Source organism: Cucurbita pepo, chromosome LG04, assembly GCF_002806865.2.
Source record: "Cucurbita pepo subsp. pepo cultivar mu-cu-16 chromosome LG04, ASM280686v2, whole genome shotgun sequence".
Lineage (NCBI taxonomy): Eukaryota > Viridiplantae > Streptophyta > Magnoliopsida > Cucurbitales > Cucurbitaceae > Cucurbita > Cucurbita pepo.
The window spans coordinates 8,738,287-8,754,036 of record NC_036641.1 but is presented as its reverse complement, the minus strand read 5'-3'; the positions used below and the strand labels follow the sequence as shown (position 1 = coordinate 8,754,036).

Below are 15,750 nucleotides of genomic sequence, written 5' to 3'. Positions count from 1 at the left end.
TGCGTTTTCTGTTATAAGATTACTTTGTGAAGGAAAAATATAAACCAGGTTATGTACACTTTGATCGATTCATCTCTTGAACAATTATACACGGGCATGACTCAAGTTTTGTACGACCATTGATCGTGGTTCAGAAGGGAGAAAGAGACGTTGTTTATGAATCCCATTATACGTGACTATAGGATTAATTTAGAATAACTTTTATAGCAAATGAATTATACAAAATTAACATGGATTGACATTTACTGACATTTACTCTATTTTTGAGGTCGAGATTCAAATCTCGAAACTCCACCTTTGTTGTCTTATAAAACATAGAACAATTTTGGATTAATAAAATTTAATTACTTGAACTTAGGTACAAATACTTATAGAGTATATTTTGATGAATAGTCATGATACTCATCTAGTCATTCTCACATTTTCAAACCTTTCAATGGATTAAAACGTGCACAAGTCTAAGAAAGGATACCAAAACTCGATAAAGCTTCAAAGGCCTTTCAAAATATATTGCTTGTATGAGAGGTTTAAGGAAAGTTGGACCAAAATGAGGTTATTTCAATGATGCTAGAAGTGAAGATTTCAGCCTAAGCAAGTAGTAGCTTTACTTATTTGTAATAAAGATTTATAAGATGGATATGTCTTGATCAAAGATACATATATTTTTTCAATTGCCTCATAACAACAACTATTGATGATAAATATCCACTCCATAGCTTACAGAATTTATTAAATTCAAGACACTATACATAGAAAGCAAAGGGATTGTGCTCCATTTGTCTCAAATGTAAGTAGTCTTTGATGTTATTAAACATTCCACGCATCAGCTGTATCTAGGTTCCTCCATCACGACATTAGGACCCTAAATTTTAGAAAAAACATAGTTAGATTTGTAGTGTTCAACCACATGGATCCATGTAATTGTCCAAAAGTTTGAACTACTAAGTATGGTGCATGCAAAGCAAAGATTTCACATGAAAAACTCAGTTTTGGAGCCTTCAGCTTCAAAAGTGGCATACCATCCCGCTACTATGCTCTATACTTGTGACCTAAATGTTGTTGTTTGTGGATATCATATTGATGCTCAATGTGAGTGTCGGTACTTATTCAGTAAGTATTATAGATTATGAAATTCTAGTAGCATTAAAACAACTTTCAGATGTACCCAATACAACGTAAAGTACATTAACTTCACAAAAAATTATTATTCTCACATGTTCAATGTGGCGAAGAGAATCAAAATGATATGACTCTAGGGTGTTATGAATCACGACTCTCCACAATGATATGATATTGTCCACTTTGAGCAGAAGCTCTCATGGCTTTGTTTTGGGCTTCCCCAAAAGGTCTCAGACCAATGGAGATAGTATTCCTCACTTATAAACTCATGATCTTCCACTAAATTAAATTAACCAGTGTGGGACTCACTCCCAATAATCCTCAACATAGGACATTGAATTATATGTGACAATAGAACTATGATCAAACTTGCCGAGTAGTCGAGGTACTTGCAACTAGATATCACTTGAACCTTTGGGCACTAAACAATTGCCTAACTTCCTCCTTTCGCACGCCCTCTATTTATAACCAAATACCGCAACAAACTCTAATTGCCAAGATACTCTAATGATATCCTTAACTTCCTTGTAGTGGCATCCCTATTCTAAAAGTAGAGCATTAGAAGATTTCAAACGAACTATTTGCTTCACCAGGACAAGATCCTCATTAATTATGAAATCCTACTTAACTGCACCTACAATGGGGACTCCTTGTTTAGCTGCTCATCCATGTTTTTGCACCAAGTTCCCAACAACCTTCTGCCAAACTAGTAATTGCCATTGACAGGGTATTGGCCATCCAAGCTCTAATATGGTCTTTTGCAATCTTGAATGAGAAACACTAAACCCTTCTTTAATAACCATTTTGTTCCTCATTTCCTGTTTCTAGAAACTCAAGCTTACAAATACTACTCTCATAAATCATTCATGTTTTTATGTTCTTTCAAAATAAGAAAATTATTAGAGAAGTTCTTTGGCTAAGAATTCAAATGTGTTTCTAAAAATCATGAAAACATACCAAAAAAATGGTGAGGAAACAAGCTAAACTTTTAAGAACAGAACTTAAAACGAAATTGTAATCGATCATGAATCAGACAGTTCTCACACACAATAAAATGGAGTATAGATGCCTAATATTTACATTTTGGAGTATCATGATAATGGAGAAACAAGAGTTCAAGTGATTACCAAGCAAACTAAGCAGAGGAGCCCACAGACCCATCCCCAACAAGTTTGAACTCTTGAAGCTGCTTAAAATTTTCCCACACCTTGACCCAGATCTTGGCTTCATAAACCTTCTTCTGACCGCCATCGCTAGCTTCAAGAGTTATATGATACATTGTGCCGGAAACTACCTGCTCCTTCACTTTCACAACTTTGCTAAATTCCAGAAGCGCATTCTACATGTAGAAATGTTTTCAATCAGAACTTCAAAATAAAGAAAACGAATCACCCCGTGGTTTTCACCACACCAGTAGAAGAACAACTGGAAAATCCATTACCTCCAACTCCCAGACAATTTATATAAAAATGAAATTTCGTGGAGGACACGAATTACAAAAGAAAACCTAAACGTAAATCACGATCCCTATTCCGATCCATTTCTCTCTCTTTTCACAAACAATCATAGACAATCGATACAAATATACATAAGAACACAAAAACGATGGTAAAACAGAAGAGATAACCGCATGAAACAACATACAAAACCTCAAGGGAAAAGGAAACCGTTACCGCTTTCTTGTTGTGTTCGTCAACGGCGAAACGAGCAAGTTCATCAGTCTCAACGCTGTTCTGGTTTGCAGGAACTTCCTTAGCACCTCCAAGAAGCGCCATTACGATCTCTTCGATTCAGTTAAGAGATAGAGAGATTGAATGATGAATTGATTGATCCAGTTCTTGCCTCAAACACTTCAATCTTATATAGCTGGTTGAAAACGAGGAGGATTGATTGGTCTGCAGACTCGTCATGGAGCGTGTGGGACACGCTCGCCTTTTTCTTTTCATTAATTATTGTTATTCGTTTCTTCGTCTTTCGTTTACTTTAATAAAATCAACAACCAATAAAAATTAAAAACATTAAAAAAAAAAAATAATAATAATAATAATTAAAAATTAAAAACATAAAAAAAATTAATTAAAAATTAAAAGCATAAAAAAATTTAATTAAAAATTAAAAACTAAGTGCCCATTCTCCTGTTTTATTTATTTATTATTTTTAATAAATCCTGCCGACATGCCATATCAGGTCAAACTATTATTTCATTTTTTAATATAAAAATTTAAAACCTACTCCCATCCTCAATGTGTTCACACGGCTCGATAATTCAACCAATCTAAACTACGTAACTCAACCCATCTTGGATTGGGTTCGGTTCTATTTTATCGATTTGAACTGGGTTTAATATTTGAAAAATTAAAAGTTCGGTTCGGTTTGCGGTTTGAATTGTGTTTAATTCTTTAACGTTTTTAACTGATGTATTATAACTTGATATTAGTAATGGAACATGTATGGTGGATAAGTACAATTTTTAAATAATTAAAAAAAAAAAAAAACAACTCGACTGTCCAACTCAATTTGAAAATAGAGCGTTGAGTGAGATTGTGAACTTCATTCAGGTGCTCGGGTCACCAACCCATAAATTTTTATTGATTCAAATTTTTTTTTTCAACTCGACCCATATATAAAGGGGAATCGAACCACCTTTTTTGCGATGTTATAATACTTTAATTATATGAGCTAGTTTAATGACCTATCTAAAATTTTACTTTCGGACCTCGGGTCAATTGAGCTATATTTGTGTTCAAATGATTGAATAAAATATATTTAAAATATGACAACTAAAATATATTAAGTTTCAAAATATGGATATCCTAACAAAATTTAATTAAAAAAAATCCATTAAAATTTTTAATAAATAAATAAAAATATTCCAATAATACCTTTTTAAAAAATACTATTATTTGGAGGATTTTTTTAAAAAATACTTTTAAATTTTTAAAAATATTTAAAAATTATTGGTGAACTTTATTAAATTTTATTAATTAATACCGTTAAACTTATTTAAATAGTTCAAAAATACTTTTTAAAAATTTAAGTTATTTCTTTTAAAGTTTTTAAAAAAATCCAAGGGTATTAATTATTATTATTTTTTTAATTCGAACCTATTTCTGCAAACTTTCTTTTTGAAATATTTATATTTTTTAAATATTCATTTTCTTAAAAATTTAAATGTATTTTAAAACTTTTTGTAAAGGGTATTATCGATATTTCATAAATATTTTTGAAAAAAAAAATGCAAAATTGACAAGTAATTCTATAAATTTATATTAATTTAGCCTTTATTTGTTTATTTATTTATTTATTTTAATTTCTCCCATTCGACGAACGTTATTATTATTATTATTATTATTATTATTTTTTTTTTTTTTTTTNAAAATAAAAAAAAAAACACCAAAGAAGAAGAAGAAGAATTCGCATTGTCAAGCGCAGGCGAATTTTTGACCGAAGCTGAAAAACTCCCCGCGCGCAGCACTTCACCTCTCCATCTTCTTCCATGGATTTTCAGGTGGTGGTATTGGCCGGTGGCACTTCGAAGAATCTCGTTCCTCTTGTTTCCAAGGTTTCAATTCCTTACCATTTATTCATCTCAAATTTCCCTTCTGTACTGCTAATTTGGTATTCTTCTCATGCTTCTCTTTGATTTTGTTTTTCTTATACGACTGGTGTTTTCACTTATAGGAGCTTCCTAAAGCATTACTGCCGGTGGCGAATCGTCCGGTCCTCTCGTACGTTTTGGAGCTCTTAGAACTCAGTAACCTTAAGGATCTCATTGTTGTATGGTTCCTTTTATTACTCGATTGTATTCTTGCATCATCCCACGTCGTTTATAGGGTTTTTGATTTTTGCTGTGTTTTTATGTGTGTACAGGTCGCTGAAGGTGAAGATGTGGCTCTTCATATTGGGAGTTGGATATCAGGGGCTTATGATGGTCGTCTACGTGTAGAGGTACTCAGCTGCTTTTTTTTTTTTTTACTGCTTGGCTATGGATATGAGTGAGTGTTCTGTACGATCGAATTGCCTTTTGCCCCATTCTGCCAAACGCAGGGGAGAATTAGAGCGTGCCCACTTCTTATCATGAAAAAACTAGGGACAATTTGCCAATGCCCATCCTTCTAACCTACTTTGTGCCTCCTATGAGACTTTGGGACTAGGAGTAATATTAGGAATATTCACCTGTCATTGACTACGCCTTTTGGCTTGATTTTTGGTCTTGACATACCTTTGGACTAGTTGTGCAGGAACCCGTGGGCTTTCGGGACATAGGATCCAGGATTCGATGACTGAATAAAAGATGATTACATCAATATTTATATATAGGTTGGTAGGACTTAGCAAAGAATGTTCGGAGTTTATTAAAATTCAAAACTAAAATTTACGCATTAATCATAATATTCATCTCTAGAAAGATAAAAATGTAGTTGAAAAGACAACTGTTCAATGAGTGGGCTTATATTTTGAATTTTAATTTAATGTTAAAGAAAAATATTGTTCCCACATATAATATTGGAAATCGAAGTTTAAGTTTCTTTATTGCTGTCAATTTGATATCCTACTTCACTGGGAAAGGGGTATTTAATGGGCGGAATTTTTGAACCTTTGAAAAATTAACCATCAGAATTACTAAAAAAAAGAAGAAGAAAAAGAAAAGAAAAAAGAAAAAAGAAAGGAAAAGAAAAAGAAAGAACCAGAAGGAAAATGAACAAGTTGGAAATTCGGGGTTGGTCTGCTTTGTTGTGTGCTTTGATTCTTGTGGAGGTTGTGTTGGCATAATTCTTGAACTCGAGACCTTTTGATGGATTTTACTTGCTCATCCTTTCTGATGTCCTCACAATCGAGGTCTAAAATCACACTGTTTAGAATTTAAAAGCATTGAAGAATGCAGTCCTTTGTGTCATTCTTGATGCTTAGAAGCCTAAACACCATCCACCAGATCAAACAATCACCCTCTTCCATAGACCAGTCCATATATGTGTATATTTTGGCCTCTTATTCTCTCCTCTCTCCTTTTCCTTCCTTCCTTCTTTTCTCCATCCATAGCCTTCATCCATCTTAGTGTTCATCCATTTTAGCCTTCTTATCAGTCAGAATTCGAGTTTTGAGGAAATCATAGCTGACCTTATGCAATATCCATTAACATCACATTCTTTAGGCATGCTAAGGGTGAGCTTGGAATTTACCGGTTATGTAAGAAGATGAATCATTTTAGTTGGATTCTCAAATGTTTTGCTGTAAAACCTTCTGGCTATAGATCAGTAGTTATGGTTCTAGTTGATATCAATAAAAGGGACCAATTGGTTTTCTGGGAAATGATTTGTGATGCTTTGTGAAACCATTTGGGTGAGTGTAATGATCAGAATGAAGTTTCACATGCTGAGATGGTTAAAAGGAAGAACCATATTGTTGTTGTATAATGATTTTTGCCTTATTCTACATCTCTAGATCTTTCAATTCAGTGTCAATGGATTAAAAAAGAAAAGATTCTAGAATTTGGGTTAGAAAAGCAAAATAAGTAATCTTTACAAAATCTATTAATTTAATTGTGGTTTTCCAGTTGTTTGTTCATTATAAATGGAAGGATGTTAAGGAAATATTAGAAAAGCATCTTCAAGGGATGTTGGTCATCAACCTATTTATGGCCGATAAGGCATTATTGAATGTGGAAGAAAGTGTTATACAAAAGCGGTTGATGGAAAATGGAGAAGTTTTGGGAACTTGCATCTGAAAATTGAAAAATCGTTGAAGAAAATTGAGCATCTTTAATCGAGCTTTGGAATACTCGAGGTTTACTGGTTGTCATTTTCCAAGAAGCTCTTTAGCAGAATTAATTACTGAGGTTTATTGGATAGAATCAATTTCACGCATTGTTTCAAGATAGCTTTAATCTGTTCCTTGGAATATTTGGTGAAGATGTTCGGCTGCATTTTTAATTAAGACTTTTTGGCTTTAGTCTTTTTCTAAAAAATTGAGCATATAACTATGCGCATGCTATGTTGTCAAGTTAAGACTTGTTGGTGTAATTGATTTATCTTGGGTGCCTCCATCCTCTATTGAAGTTATGGGGTATAACTGATTTATCTTAGATAAATGGTGAAATGCAACAAAATTTATTCTATTTAAGATAGCCTTTAACTTGTAAACTGCCCTCGGACATGAGGGGAAAATGTGGGATCTTTTAGCAGAATATGTATCATTATAAAAAATAAAAAAAACATTTTGTATATTAACTAACCACTATGGGTTTGCTTAGTGGTCATTGGGGTTGGTGAAAAAGTAAGTTGTCTAGAAAGAGTTCAAATTTCATGGTAGACACATGACCTGTCTATGATGTTAAAATCCTACAAGTTTCCATAATATCCTAACTTGATAGCCAAACTGAATTAGGGACTCTAAATAGGGACATAAAATAGACGTCTTTGGAGTTTGAATCCTTTTGAAGTTTTTTTTTTTTTCATGTAGTTCCCTCTTTCTGCATTTGGTGAATCCCTCTCCCTCATGTGTTTGTCTTAACCTCACTGTGGAATTTTTTTCCAAAATTGTTAAATTCTTTGAGTAGCAGCTTATTCATGAAAGAGTTCACATCTTAAATTAGTTTATCGAGGAAATTGCTCAGTTTGGTAGGGTCATTTTGTTGTCAGGGGCGACAGTAGACCATGATCATGTTCTTTGGAGTTATGACTTTTTGATAGTTTGGAGTTGTTTCTTTGAGGTGTTTGCCCTTTAGTTTGCGAGACACATGGTTGCAGAGATGATCGAGGAGTTCCTTCTCCGTGTGCTCTTTTGGGTGAATGGGAGGTTTTTATGGCAAGCTAGTGTTTGTGAGAGAAGTTATTAGTCTTCTAGATTTCATTGCGAAGAAACATTGAAGACAAAATTTTCTTTATTTGCTTCTATTAAAAGAAATTGGATCTGTAGGTTACTTCTGTTCCGGAGGATGTTGGAACCGTGGGTGCACTTCGGGCCGTTGCTCACCATTTGACAGCAAATGATATTTTGGTTAGACTCGACCACTTTAAACAGCATTCGCTCAGTAATTGTGCTTATTTATAGTTTTGAGTCCTTTACTTTTTTGCAGGTTGTGAGTGGTGATCTTGTTTCTGATGTTCCTCCTGGTGCAGTTGCAGCTCTGCATAGACGACATGATGCCGTCGTTACTGCTATGCTCTGCTCTGTTCCAGTCAGTGGACCTTCAGAGTCTGGATCCTCTGGTGGAAAAGATAAAACAAAAAAAGCAGTAGTCCACAATATTGTTGGACTTGATCCTACCAAGGAGTTTTTACTATATATAGCGACAGGTTAGCATTTGTATAGAATTTATCCATTGAATTTTACTCAACATGCCCCTTATATATTGTATTTATTTTCTTCCAGCTGCTGAAGTTGAGAAAGACTATAAAATTCAGAAGAGCATACTCCGTGCAGTTGGCCAGGTAATTGTTGCTATATAATAAGGTGTTCTTTTGGTAAAAGTTCCTTATTTTTAAAACCAAGTTGTTTTTCTATTGATGACCAATGTGCTTGATCAAAGGTATCGAACCAAACCTATTTGGGCCCTTTGAGGTTTCACAGTTCTTGTGGAGCACTTGATTTGGTTTGCTTCCCTATGAACCTGTCAATTATTTCATCTAGTTGGTTAGCTTTTCAATTTTCACAATTTCAATTTGATTATTACATTTTATAAATCTAAGTTCGAATTGTTAAATATGACTTATTCATGTTAAATGGGAACTTCATGGGTTTAAATTTACTATATCTCCATCTTTCTTTGATGTAGATGGATATCCGAACTGATCTCATGGAGGCGTATATGTATGCGTTCAAAAGGTCCCAATTTAATTATCCTCCTGGTTACTACTTCAAAACATTTAGATCATAATGTTGTTTATATCCTCATACATGTTCCCTTGTTTAATCTTCCAGATCTGCTTTGCAAGAGGTTCTAGATCAAAAAGAAAATTTCCGAAGCTTAAGACAAGACGTGTTGCCCTATCTTGTGCGGAGCCAGTTGGTTAGTTTATAATGCTACAACTTATTCTATTGTGTCAACAGCAAGTGTATTTAAATTTGCTGAACTAGATTAATTTAATTTCTTCATTGAACATAGAGGTCCGAAGTTTTATCGAACGGAACACCACAAGCGGAAGAAAATGGGAGTGAGAAGGTTGGTTCCCACAAGAACCAAGCCTTGCTTTCACGGATCCTCTCTAATTCATCTACTACAAGTTTTCATGATCTTCATGCATATGGCACTAATGAATCTATTCCTGTTCGAAAAACGCATAAATGCTGTGTTTATATCCCCGCTAGTAGCAAGTATTGTGCTCGCTTATATTCAATTCAAGCATACAGCGACATTAATCGGGATGTAAGTTTATTGTATTGCTCAATCTTTTTCTTGACATCATTATATTTCCTTGACTGAGGTTTGATTTAATATTCGTAAGGTTATTGGAGAGGCAAGCCATCTTTCAGGTTACTCATTCTCCGCTCAAAATAACATCATTCATCCTTCTGCACAACTCGGATCAAAAACCACCGTGAGTTAAATACCGTTACCTCTATTATAGAATTCCTAATGTTGAAATGCTTTATCATATAGTAGAAGGCTGTCACTCTAATTTGCTTGTGTTTTTTTAAAGAAATATGAAAGTCAAACTTTCCCTAAGCACAAGTCAATTGGTTTAGCCATATACTCTCATGCTGTTGAGACCAACATCACTTCCTTGTTATTCTTATTCCTGAGTTCATCTAATATTTGTACTTCAGAATGTTGGTTACTTTGTTCTTGTTATATTGGTCATTCCCCTGTACTAAATATGATGGTTTCAGGTCGGACCCCATTGTATGTTAGGAGAAGGTTCACAGATGGGTGACAAATGTAGCGTGAAACGGTCAGTAATTGGCCGCCATTGCCGGATAGGTTCCAATGTGAAGGTATAATAGAATGAGTTTTTTTTTTGGGTTAAAATGAGGAACTTGTTGTGTTATATCATTTCGTCATCTATGAAATTACTAAGGTTGTAATGTATCATCGTATGGTAATATTCCAAATTTGATCGATGTGGTTTGAAAAAAGAAAGATAGAATTTAGCCCTTATGAAAATGTAACCTAAATTCATAGACTCATGTCTAAGTAGAATGTAACCTAAATTCTATCATCTTGTTCTGCTGATCTAGTTAGTTCGAGTTGGTCGAACCATACTAACTCTTTAAGTTTTATGACCCCCGTCAATACAGATTGCCAATTCCATCGTCATGGATCATGTTACCATTGGAGATGGTTGTTCAATTCAAGGTTCGGTTATCTGCAGCAACGTACAACTTCAAGAGCGCGCCGTTTTGCGAGATTGTCAAGTAATTACTCTCACCTCCTCCCCTCCCCTCCCCTCCCCTCCGCTCGGGGCGCGGTTGCTCCCCTTATCCCATCTCTCTGTTGTCATCTCCTTATATCTACTTCAACTTTCCTTCCAGGTAGGAGCAGGTTTTGTGGTGACTGCTGCCTGTGAGTACAAAGGTGAGGCCTTAGCTAGAAAAGAAAAATGAAACTAGGAAGAGAGAACATCGCCTAGAAAATGAACATTGTTTTGAAGAAAAATAAGTGTGAATTAATTATGAGGTAGTAGATGAAAGTTTTGTTGTATTCTTCTTGATTTATTTCATTGGTAGTTCTTACCTTGTTCACATTACACAGCATTTACTTAGTCAAATTATTCATGTTTCAATTTACAAGAGCTTCCTTTGATCATAAACCAAAAATATGTTTGATCAATGGCACTAGGAGTATGATCTACAACTTGTTAAAGCTTGTTTTATGCATTTCAACGTCTCGAACACGTGTTATATGACATTATATACTTATTTTCCAATCAATATGCTTAGTTTTTAGGGTTAAATAACGCTCGTATGTTAAAAACAAACTAAGAATTAACTCTAAAACATAGGTTTTATTTACTTAAGATTTGTAAAGACGTTTCGATTAAGAATTGAATAGACGTTGAATTTGGTTTACTCTGTAAAAGTGCGTAGTAGGTCGCAATTCCTCTCAATGAAGTAAAAGGCATGTTAGGATCACTTTTTTATCTTTATTGTATCTATTTTCTTTAAGAAAAATAATCGTTTTTTCAACCATTATTATAGATGTTATAAGGTTTAATTTTCGAATATATATATATATATATATATATATGTGTGTGTGTGTGTGTATATATATATATACTTCGGTTCTTCAAGGCCTGTTAGAGCTCTCTTCAATGAGCTCATGGCTAGATCGATCGGTTTCGGGTCAAATAGGAAGAACTCGAAGATGTATACATATATATATATATATACATATGTATACATATATATATATATACAAAATAATTATATGAAAATTGTTTTTTTTTTTTGTTTTACCGTAGTCAAATTTATATCATACCTATGTTTTAGAATTTATTAAATTTACATAGAATATTATTTTAATTATTTTTTCAAACAAAAGCTTAAAAAAAATTAGAACAATTATAAAAATAATATATATTTTTATTTAAATACAAATATAAAGGTAGAGACTAAAATAGTAATTTAAAAAATTAAAGAAAATGGTGAATAAGAGGGGGAAAAAAAAAAGAAAAAAAACATTTTCCCCTCATTTTCGTACGCAGCGGCGGCCTTCAACGGTGTTTTTATTAATTTATTTATTTTTATTTTTCTGAACCATTCCTTATTTTTCTTCCTTTTTCAAAACCCCTATTTCAAGCGCCCGTTCCTCCCAGGCCATTGCACTGTTCGCCCGCCGCTCCTGCCCGACGCGGTCCCAGCCGCCGCCCCCGTACGCTGCAATCTCAGCCTTCGACGGACTCGCCGCTGCTCCCTCCCTCCCTCCCTCTTACACTCTTTCGCCTCTCCGAGCAATCAGAGTTTCTTGTTTCTGTTTGCCCGTAACCCTTACCGTCGGTGAGATTGCTCTGCCGCTCAGTTTAAGGATCACCTCGAGGTTTTGATTGTTTATTTATTTAATTTATTTTGTTGTGTTATTGTGTTCACCTACGAAGAAGAAATCAAAGAGGCATTTTCTTTTTCGTTTTGTTTGGAGTAAAAGTTGAAATTGAAAAGACAAAAAGCTGAAGTATTATCTTTGGGAAGGGAACTAACAATCGTATATGGTCTCTGTGCAGAAACAGTTCAAAACGCAGCTCCTACGCTTTTGCAAAATCGCACGCAACTGCTGTACATAGCTCGAACGCCACTTCAAGTTTTCATTTGGCGCTCCAAGAAGGAATAGAATTAGCAATAATCTGCATATTGTAGAGGAAAATAGAAGTTTTTTTTTTTTTTTGTGTCGATTGGATTTCTAAGGATTTGTGGTTTTTAGGGTCTTTCTCAGAACTAGGTAAAATGGGTGATCTGGAAACTCAAAGAATTAGAAACATATGTATATTAGCACATGTCGACCATGGCAAAACGACGCTTGCCGACCATCTTATTGCCTCCTCAGGGGGTGGTTTGATCCACCCGAAGATGGCAGGCCGCCTCCGTTTCATGGATTATCTTGATGAGGAACAAAGGAGGGCGATTACTATGAAGAGCTCTTCGATTGGTTTACGGTACAAGGAATACTCCATAAACCTCATTGATTCGCCTGGCCATATGGATTTTTGCAGTGAAGTGTCGACTGCTGCTAGATTGAGTGATGGGGCATTGGTTTTAGTTGATGCTGTGGAGGGTGTGCACATTCAAACCCATGCTGTTTTGCGACAGGCTTGGATTGAGAAGCTTACGCCATGTTTGGTTCTTAATAAAATCGATAGATTGATATGTGAGTTGAAGTTGAGTCCTATGGAGGCATATACTCGTTTGTTGAGGATTGTTCATGAAGTTAATGGGATAATGAGTGCGTACAAGTCTGAGAAATATTTGTCTGATGTGGATTCAATACTTGCAAGCTCTACAGGTGAGGTAAATGATGAGAACCTTGAGTTAATTGAGGATGACGAGGAAGATACATTTCAACCCCAGAAAGGGAATGTTGTGTTTGTGTGTGCGTTAGATGGGTGGGGATTTAGCGTTAATGAGTTCGCTGAGTTTTATGCTTCAAAGCTTGGGGCAAATGTATCTGCATTGAAGAAGGCCTTGTGGGGTCCTCGGTATTTTAATGCCAAGACGAAGATGATTGTTGGAAAGAAGGCCTTGGCGGGAGGAAGTAAAGCTCGACCTATGTTTGTTCAATTTGTGCTTGAAAGAATTTGGGAAGTTTATGGGGCTGCTCTAGAAACTGATGGGAATAAGGAGGTGCTTCAAAAGGTTAATAGCACATTTAATTTGAATATACCAGCTCGAGAACTTTCTAACAAGGATCCAAAGGTGGTTCTTAATGCTATTATGAGTCGTTGGCTTCCTCTTTCAAATGCAATATTATCAATGGTTGTTAACTGTATGCCTGACCCAATTGCTGCACAATCATTTCGAATATCACGGTTGCTTCCAAAGAGGGATGTCATTGATGCTGAAGTCGATGTCAATGTGCTATCCGAGGCAGATCTTGTCAAGAAATCCATTGAAACTTGTGATACGAGGCCTGAGGCTCCATTTGTTGCTTTTGTGTCCAAGATGTTTGCAGTGCCAGTTAAAATGCTTCCAAGGAGGGACGATCATGGCGGGACTACTAATATTTCATCTGATGATGGTGGCGATGGTGAATCAGACGAGTGTTTCCTCGCATTTGCAAGGATATTTAGTGGGGTTCTTTATTCTGGACAGAGAGTGTTCGTGCTTTCAGCTTTATATGACCCAACGAAAGGGGAATCGATGCAAAAGCACATTCAGGAGGTTGAGCTGCATTCACTTTATCTAATGATGGGCCAAGGCTTGAAACCAGTGACCTCTGTAAAGGCAGGAAACCTTTTAGCAATTCGTGGTCTTAGCCATCACATACTGAAAAGTGCAACTCTTTCATCCACAAGAAATTGCTGGCCTTTCTCAAGTATGGCATTCCAAGTTGCGCCAACTCTGAGGGTTGCACTCGAGCCATCTGATCCTGGAGACATAGGTGCCTTATTGAAAGGCTTAAGGCTTTTAAATCGAGCAGACCCTTTTGTAGAGGTAACTGTTTCATCTCGAGGAGAACATGTACTTGCTGCAGCTGGAGAAGTCCATCTTGAGAGATGCATAAAGGATTTGAAGGATAGGTTTGCCAGGGTAAGCTTGGAGGTCTCTCCACCTCTTGTATCTTATAAAGAAACAATTGAAGGCGAGGCATCTAGTGTGTCGGATTATTTTAAAGTGTTATCTGAAAGTACAGAGTGTGTCATTAAGAAAACCCCAAATGGTAGATGTGTTGTTAGAGTGCAGGTACTAAAACTTCCACTTGCTCTAGCTAAAGTACTTGATGAAAATTCTGGTGTTCTGGGTGATATTATTGGCGTCAAGTTGGGGCAAAGCTATAAAAACTTGGAAACAAAGAGATCGAGTTTGAGGGAAAATGAGAATCCAGCAGAAACATTAAAGAAACTCATATCGGATGCAGTGTGCAGCAATGTATCGTCGAAGGATGACAAACATAATGCACAGTGGTCAAAGCTTCTTAGGCGAATTTGGGCACTTGGACCACAGCAGATTGGTCCCAACATTCTGATTAACCCAGATCCTAAAGTAAATGATCCTGATTGCTCTGTTCTTATTCGGGGTTCATCTCATGCATCACAGAGACTGGGTTTCGTGGATGGTTCCTCAAATGACGATTTGGATGCTGAAACATCATCGGTAAGTGATGTTGCTTCTGTAGCATCATCAGAAGGAGCTCAGACATTAAGCATGGAAGCAGCATCTCTTGAGAACAGTGTTCTATCTGGGTTTCAGCTTGCTACATCAGCTGGGCCGTTATGTGATGAACCTCTGTGGGGGTTGGCGTTTATTGTTGAGGCTTCTATTTCTTCATTGCCTGTGAATTCAGACGAGTTGGAACCTTCCTTTCAATCAGAGAATAATGCTATCTTTTCTGGGCAAGTTATGGCAGCTGTAAAGGATGCCTGTAGAGCAGCTGTACTGCAAAAGAAACCTCGGCTTGTCGAAGCCATGTACTTCTGTGAATTGAACACTCCCACCGAGTATTTGGGTCCAATGTATGCTGTACTTGCTCGAAGGCGAGCCCGAGTTTTGAAAGAAGAAATGCAGGAAGGTTCACCTTTGTTTACTGTGCACGCATATGTGCCAGTTTCAGAGAGCTTTGGTTTTGCAGATGAGTTAAGGAGGTGGACTTCTGGAGCTGCAAGTGCTCTTCTAGTGCTTAGCCACTGGGAAGAACTATGTGAAGATCCGTTCTTTGTCCCGAAGACGGAAGAAGAAATTGAAGAGTTTGGAGATGGTTCTAGCGTGCTTCCCAACACAGCCAGAAAGCTCATTGATACTGTAAGACGGCGTAAGGGTCTTCCTGTGGAAGATAAAGTTGTGCAGCATGCAACAAAGCAGAGAACACGTGCTCGAAAAGTATAGAGATAGATCACGGCATGATTTGTACGAGTACTATAATGCAATACATCCTTAGAATTCAAACCTTTACGAGGCAATACATCCTTAGATTACTATTCAAATCTTTTTATTTACTTGTCTTCTTCTTTTCATTTCCTTTCAGGTTCCTGGAGGGGGCCGGGGGGG

The 15,750-nt window shown here is 36.0% G+C and overlaps 3 protein-coding genes across 5 annotated transcripts; 2 read left to right on the top strand and 1 right to left on the bottom strand.

Moving 5' to 3' along the window:
• Positions 1-580: 580 nt before the first annotated feature.
• LOC111792983 (cysteine proteinase inhibitor A-like) lies at positions 581-2,971 on the bottom strand. Its single transcript, XM_023674627.1, has 3 exons — positions 2,793-2,971; positions 2,247-2,458; positions 581-862 (listed from the first exon to the last, which is right to left on the bottom strand). The coding sequence occupies exons 1-2, from the start codon at positions 2,892-2,894 to the stop codon at positions 2,255-2,257; spliced, it is 306 nt and encodes a 101-aa protein (XP_023530395.1). The 5' UTR covers positions 2,895-2,971; the 3' UTR covers positions 581-862; positions 2,247-2,254.
• A 1,558-nt stretch (positions 2,972-4,529) lies between these two features.
• LOC111792981 (translation initiation factor eIF-2B subunit gamma-like) lies at positions 4,530-10,852 on the top strand. 2 transcript variants are annotated; one of them, XM_023674624.1, is made up of 13 exons: positions 4,530-4,681; positions 4,801-4,896; positions 4,990-5,067; positions 8,035-8,115; positions 8,195-8,414; positions 8,491-8,549; positions 8,894-8,943; positions 9,040-9,127; positions 9,224-9,484; positions 9,564-9,656; positions 9,949-10,053; positions 10,357-10,473; positions 10,591-10,852. In XM_023674624.1, exons 1-13 carry the CDS (start codon positions 4,616-4,618, stop codon positions 10,660-10,662), a joined length of 1,386 nt encoding a protein of 461 aa, XP_023530392.1. In that variant the 5' UTR covers positions 4,530-4,615; the 3' UTR covers positions 10,663-10,852. The 2 variants fall into 2 exon arrangements, with proteins under 2 accessions (XP_023530392.1, XP_023530393.1); XM_023674625.1 differs by lacking the exons at positions 4,530-4,681; positions 4,801-4,896 and adding an exon at positions 7,758-7,937.
• Positions 10,853-11,829: 977 nt separating this feature from the next.
• Positions 11,830-15,698, top strand: LOC111793542 (elongation factor-like GTPase 1). 2 transcript variants are annotated; one of them, XM_023675470.1, is made up of 2 exons: positions 11,830-12,054; positions 12,276-15,698. In XM_023675470.1, the coding sequence occupies exon 2, from the start codon at positions 12,496-12,498 to the stop codon at positions 15,586-15,588; it is 3,093 nt and encodes a 1,030-aa protein (XP_023531238.1). In that variant the 5' UTR covers positions 11,830-12,054; positions 12,276-12,495; the 3' UTR covers positions 15,589-15,698. The 2 variants fall into 2 exon arrangements, with proteins under 2 accessions (XP_023531238.1, XP_023531237.1); XM_023675469.1 differs by having other exon boundaries at positions 11,830-12,094.
• Positions 15,699-15,750: the final 52 nt, after the last annotated feature.

Excerpts from the sequence above, each read along its gene's own strand:
- LOC111793542 (XM_023675470.1), top strand. The coding sequence starts at position 12,496 with ATGGGTGATCTGGAAACTCAAAGAATTAGAAACATATGTATATTAGCA.
- LOC111792981 (XM_023674624.1), top strand. The coding sequence starts at position 4,616 with ATGGATTTTCAGGTGGTGGTATTGGCCGGTGGCACTTCGAAGAATCTC. Across the intron at positions 5,068-8,034 it reads ATGGTCGTCTACGTGTAGAG|GTTACTTCTGTTCCGGAGGA; the intron begins GTACTCAGCTGC and ends TTGGATCTGTAG. Across the intron at positions 8,116-8,194 it reads TGACAGCAAATGATATTTTG|GTTGTGAGTGGTGATCTTGT; the intron begins GTTAGACTCGAC and ends ACTTTTTTGCAG.
- LOC111792983 (XM_023674627.1), bottom strand. The coding sequence starts at position 2,894 with ATGGCGCTTCTTGGAGGTGCTAAGGAAGTTCCTGCAAACCAGAACAGC. Across the intron at positions 2,459-2,792 it reads ACGAACACAACAAGAAAGCG|AATGCGCTTCTGGAATTTAG; the intron begins GTAACGGTTTCC and ends TTCTACATGTAG.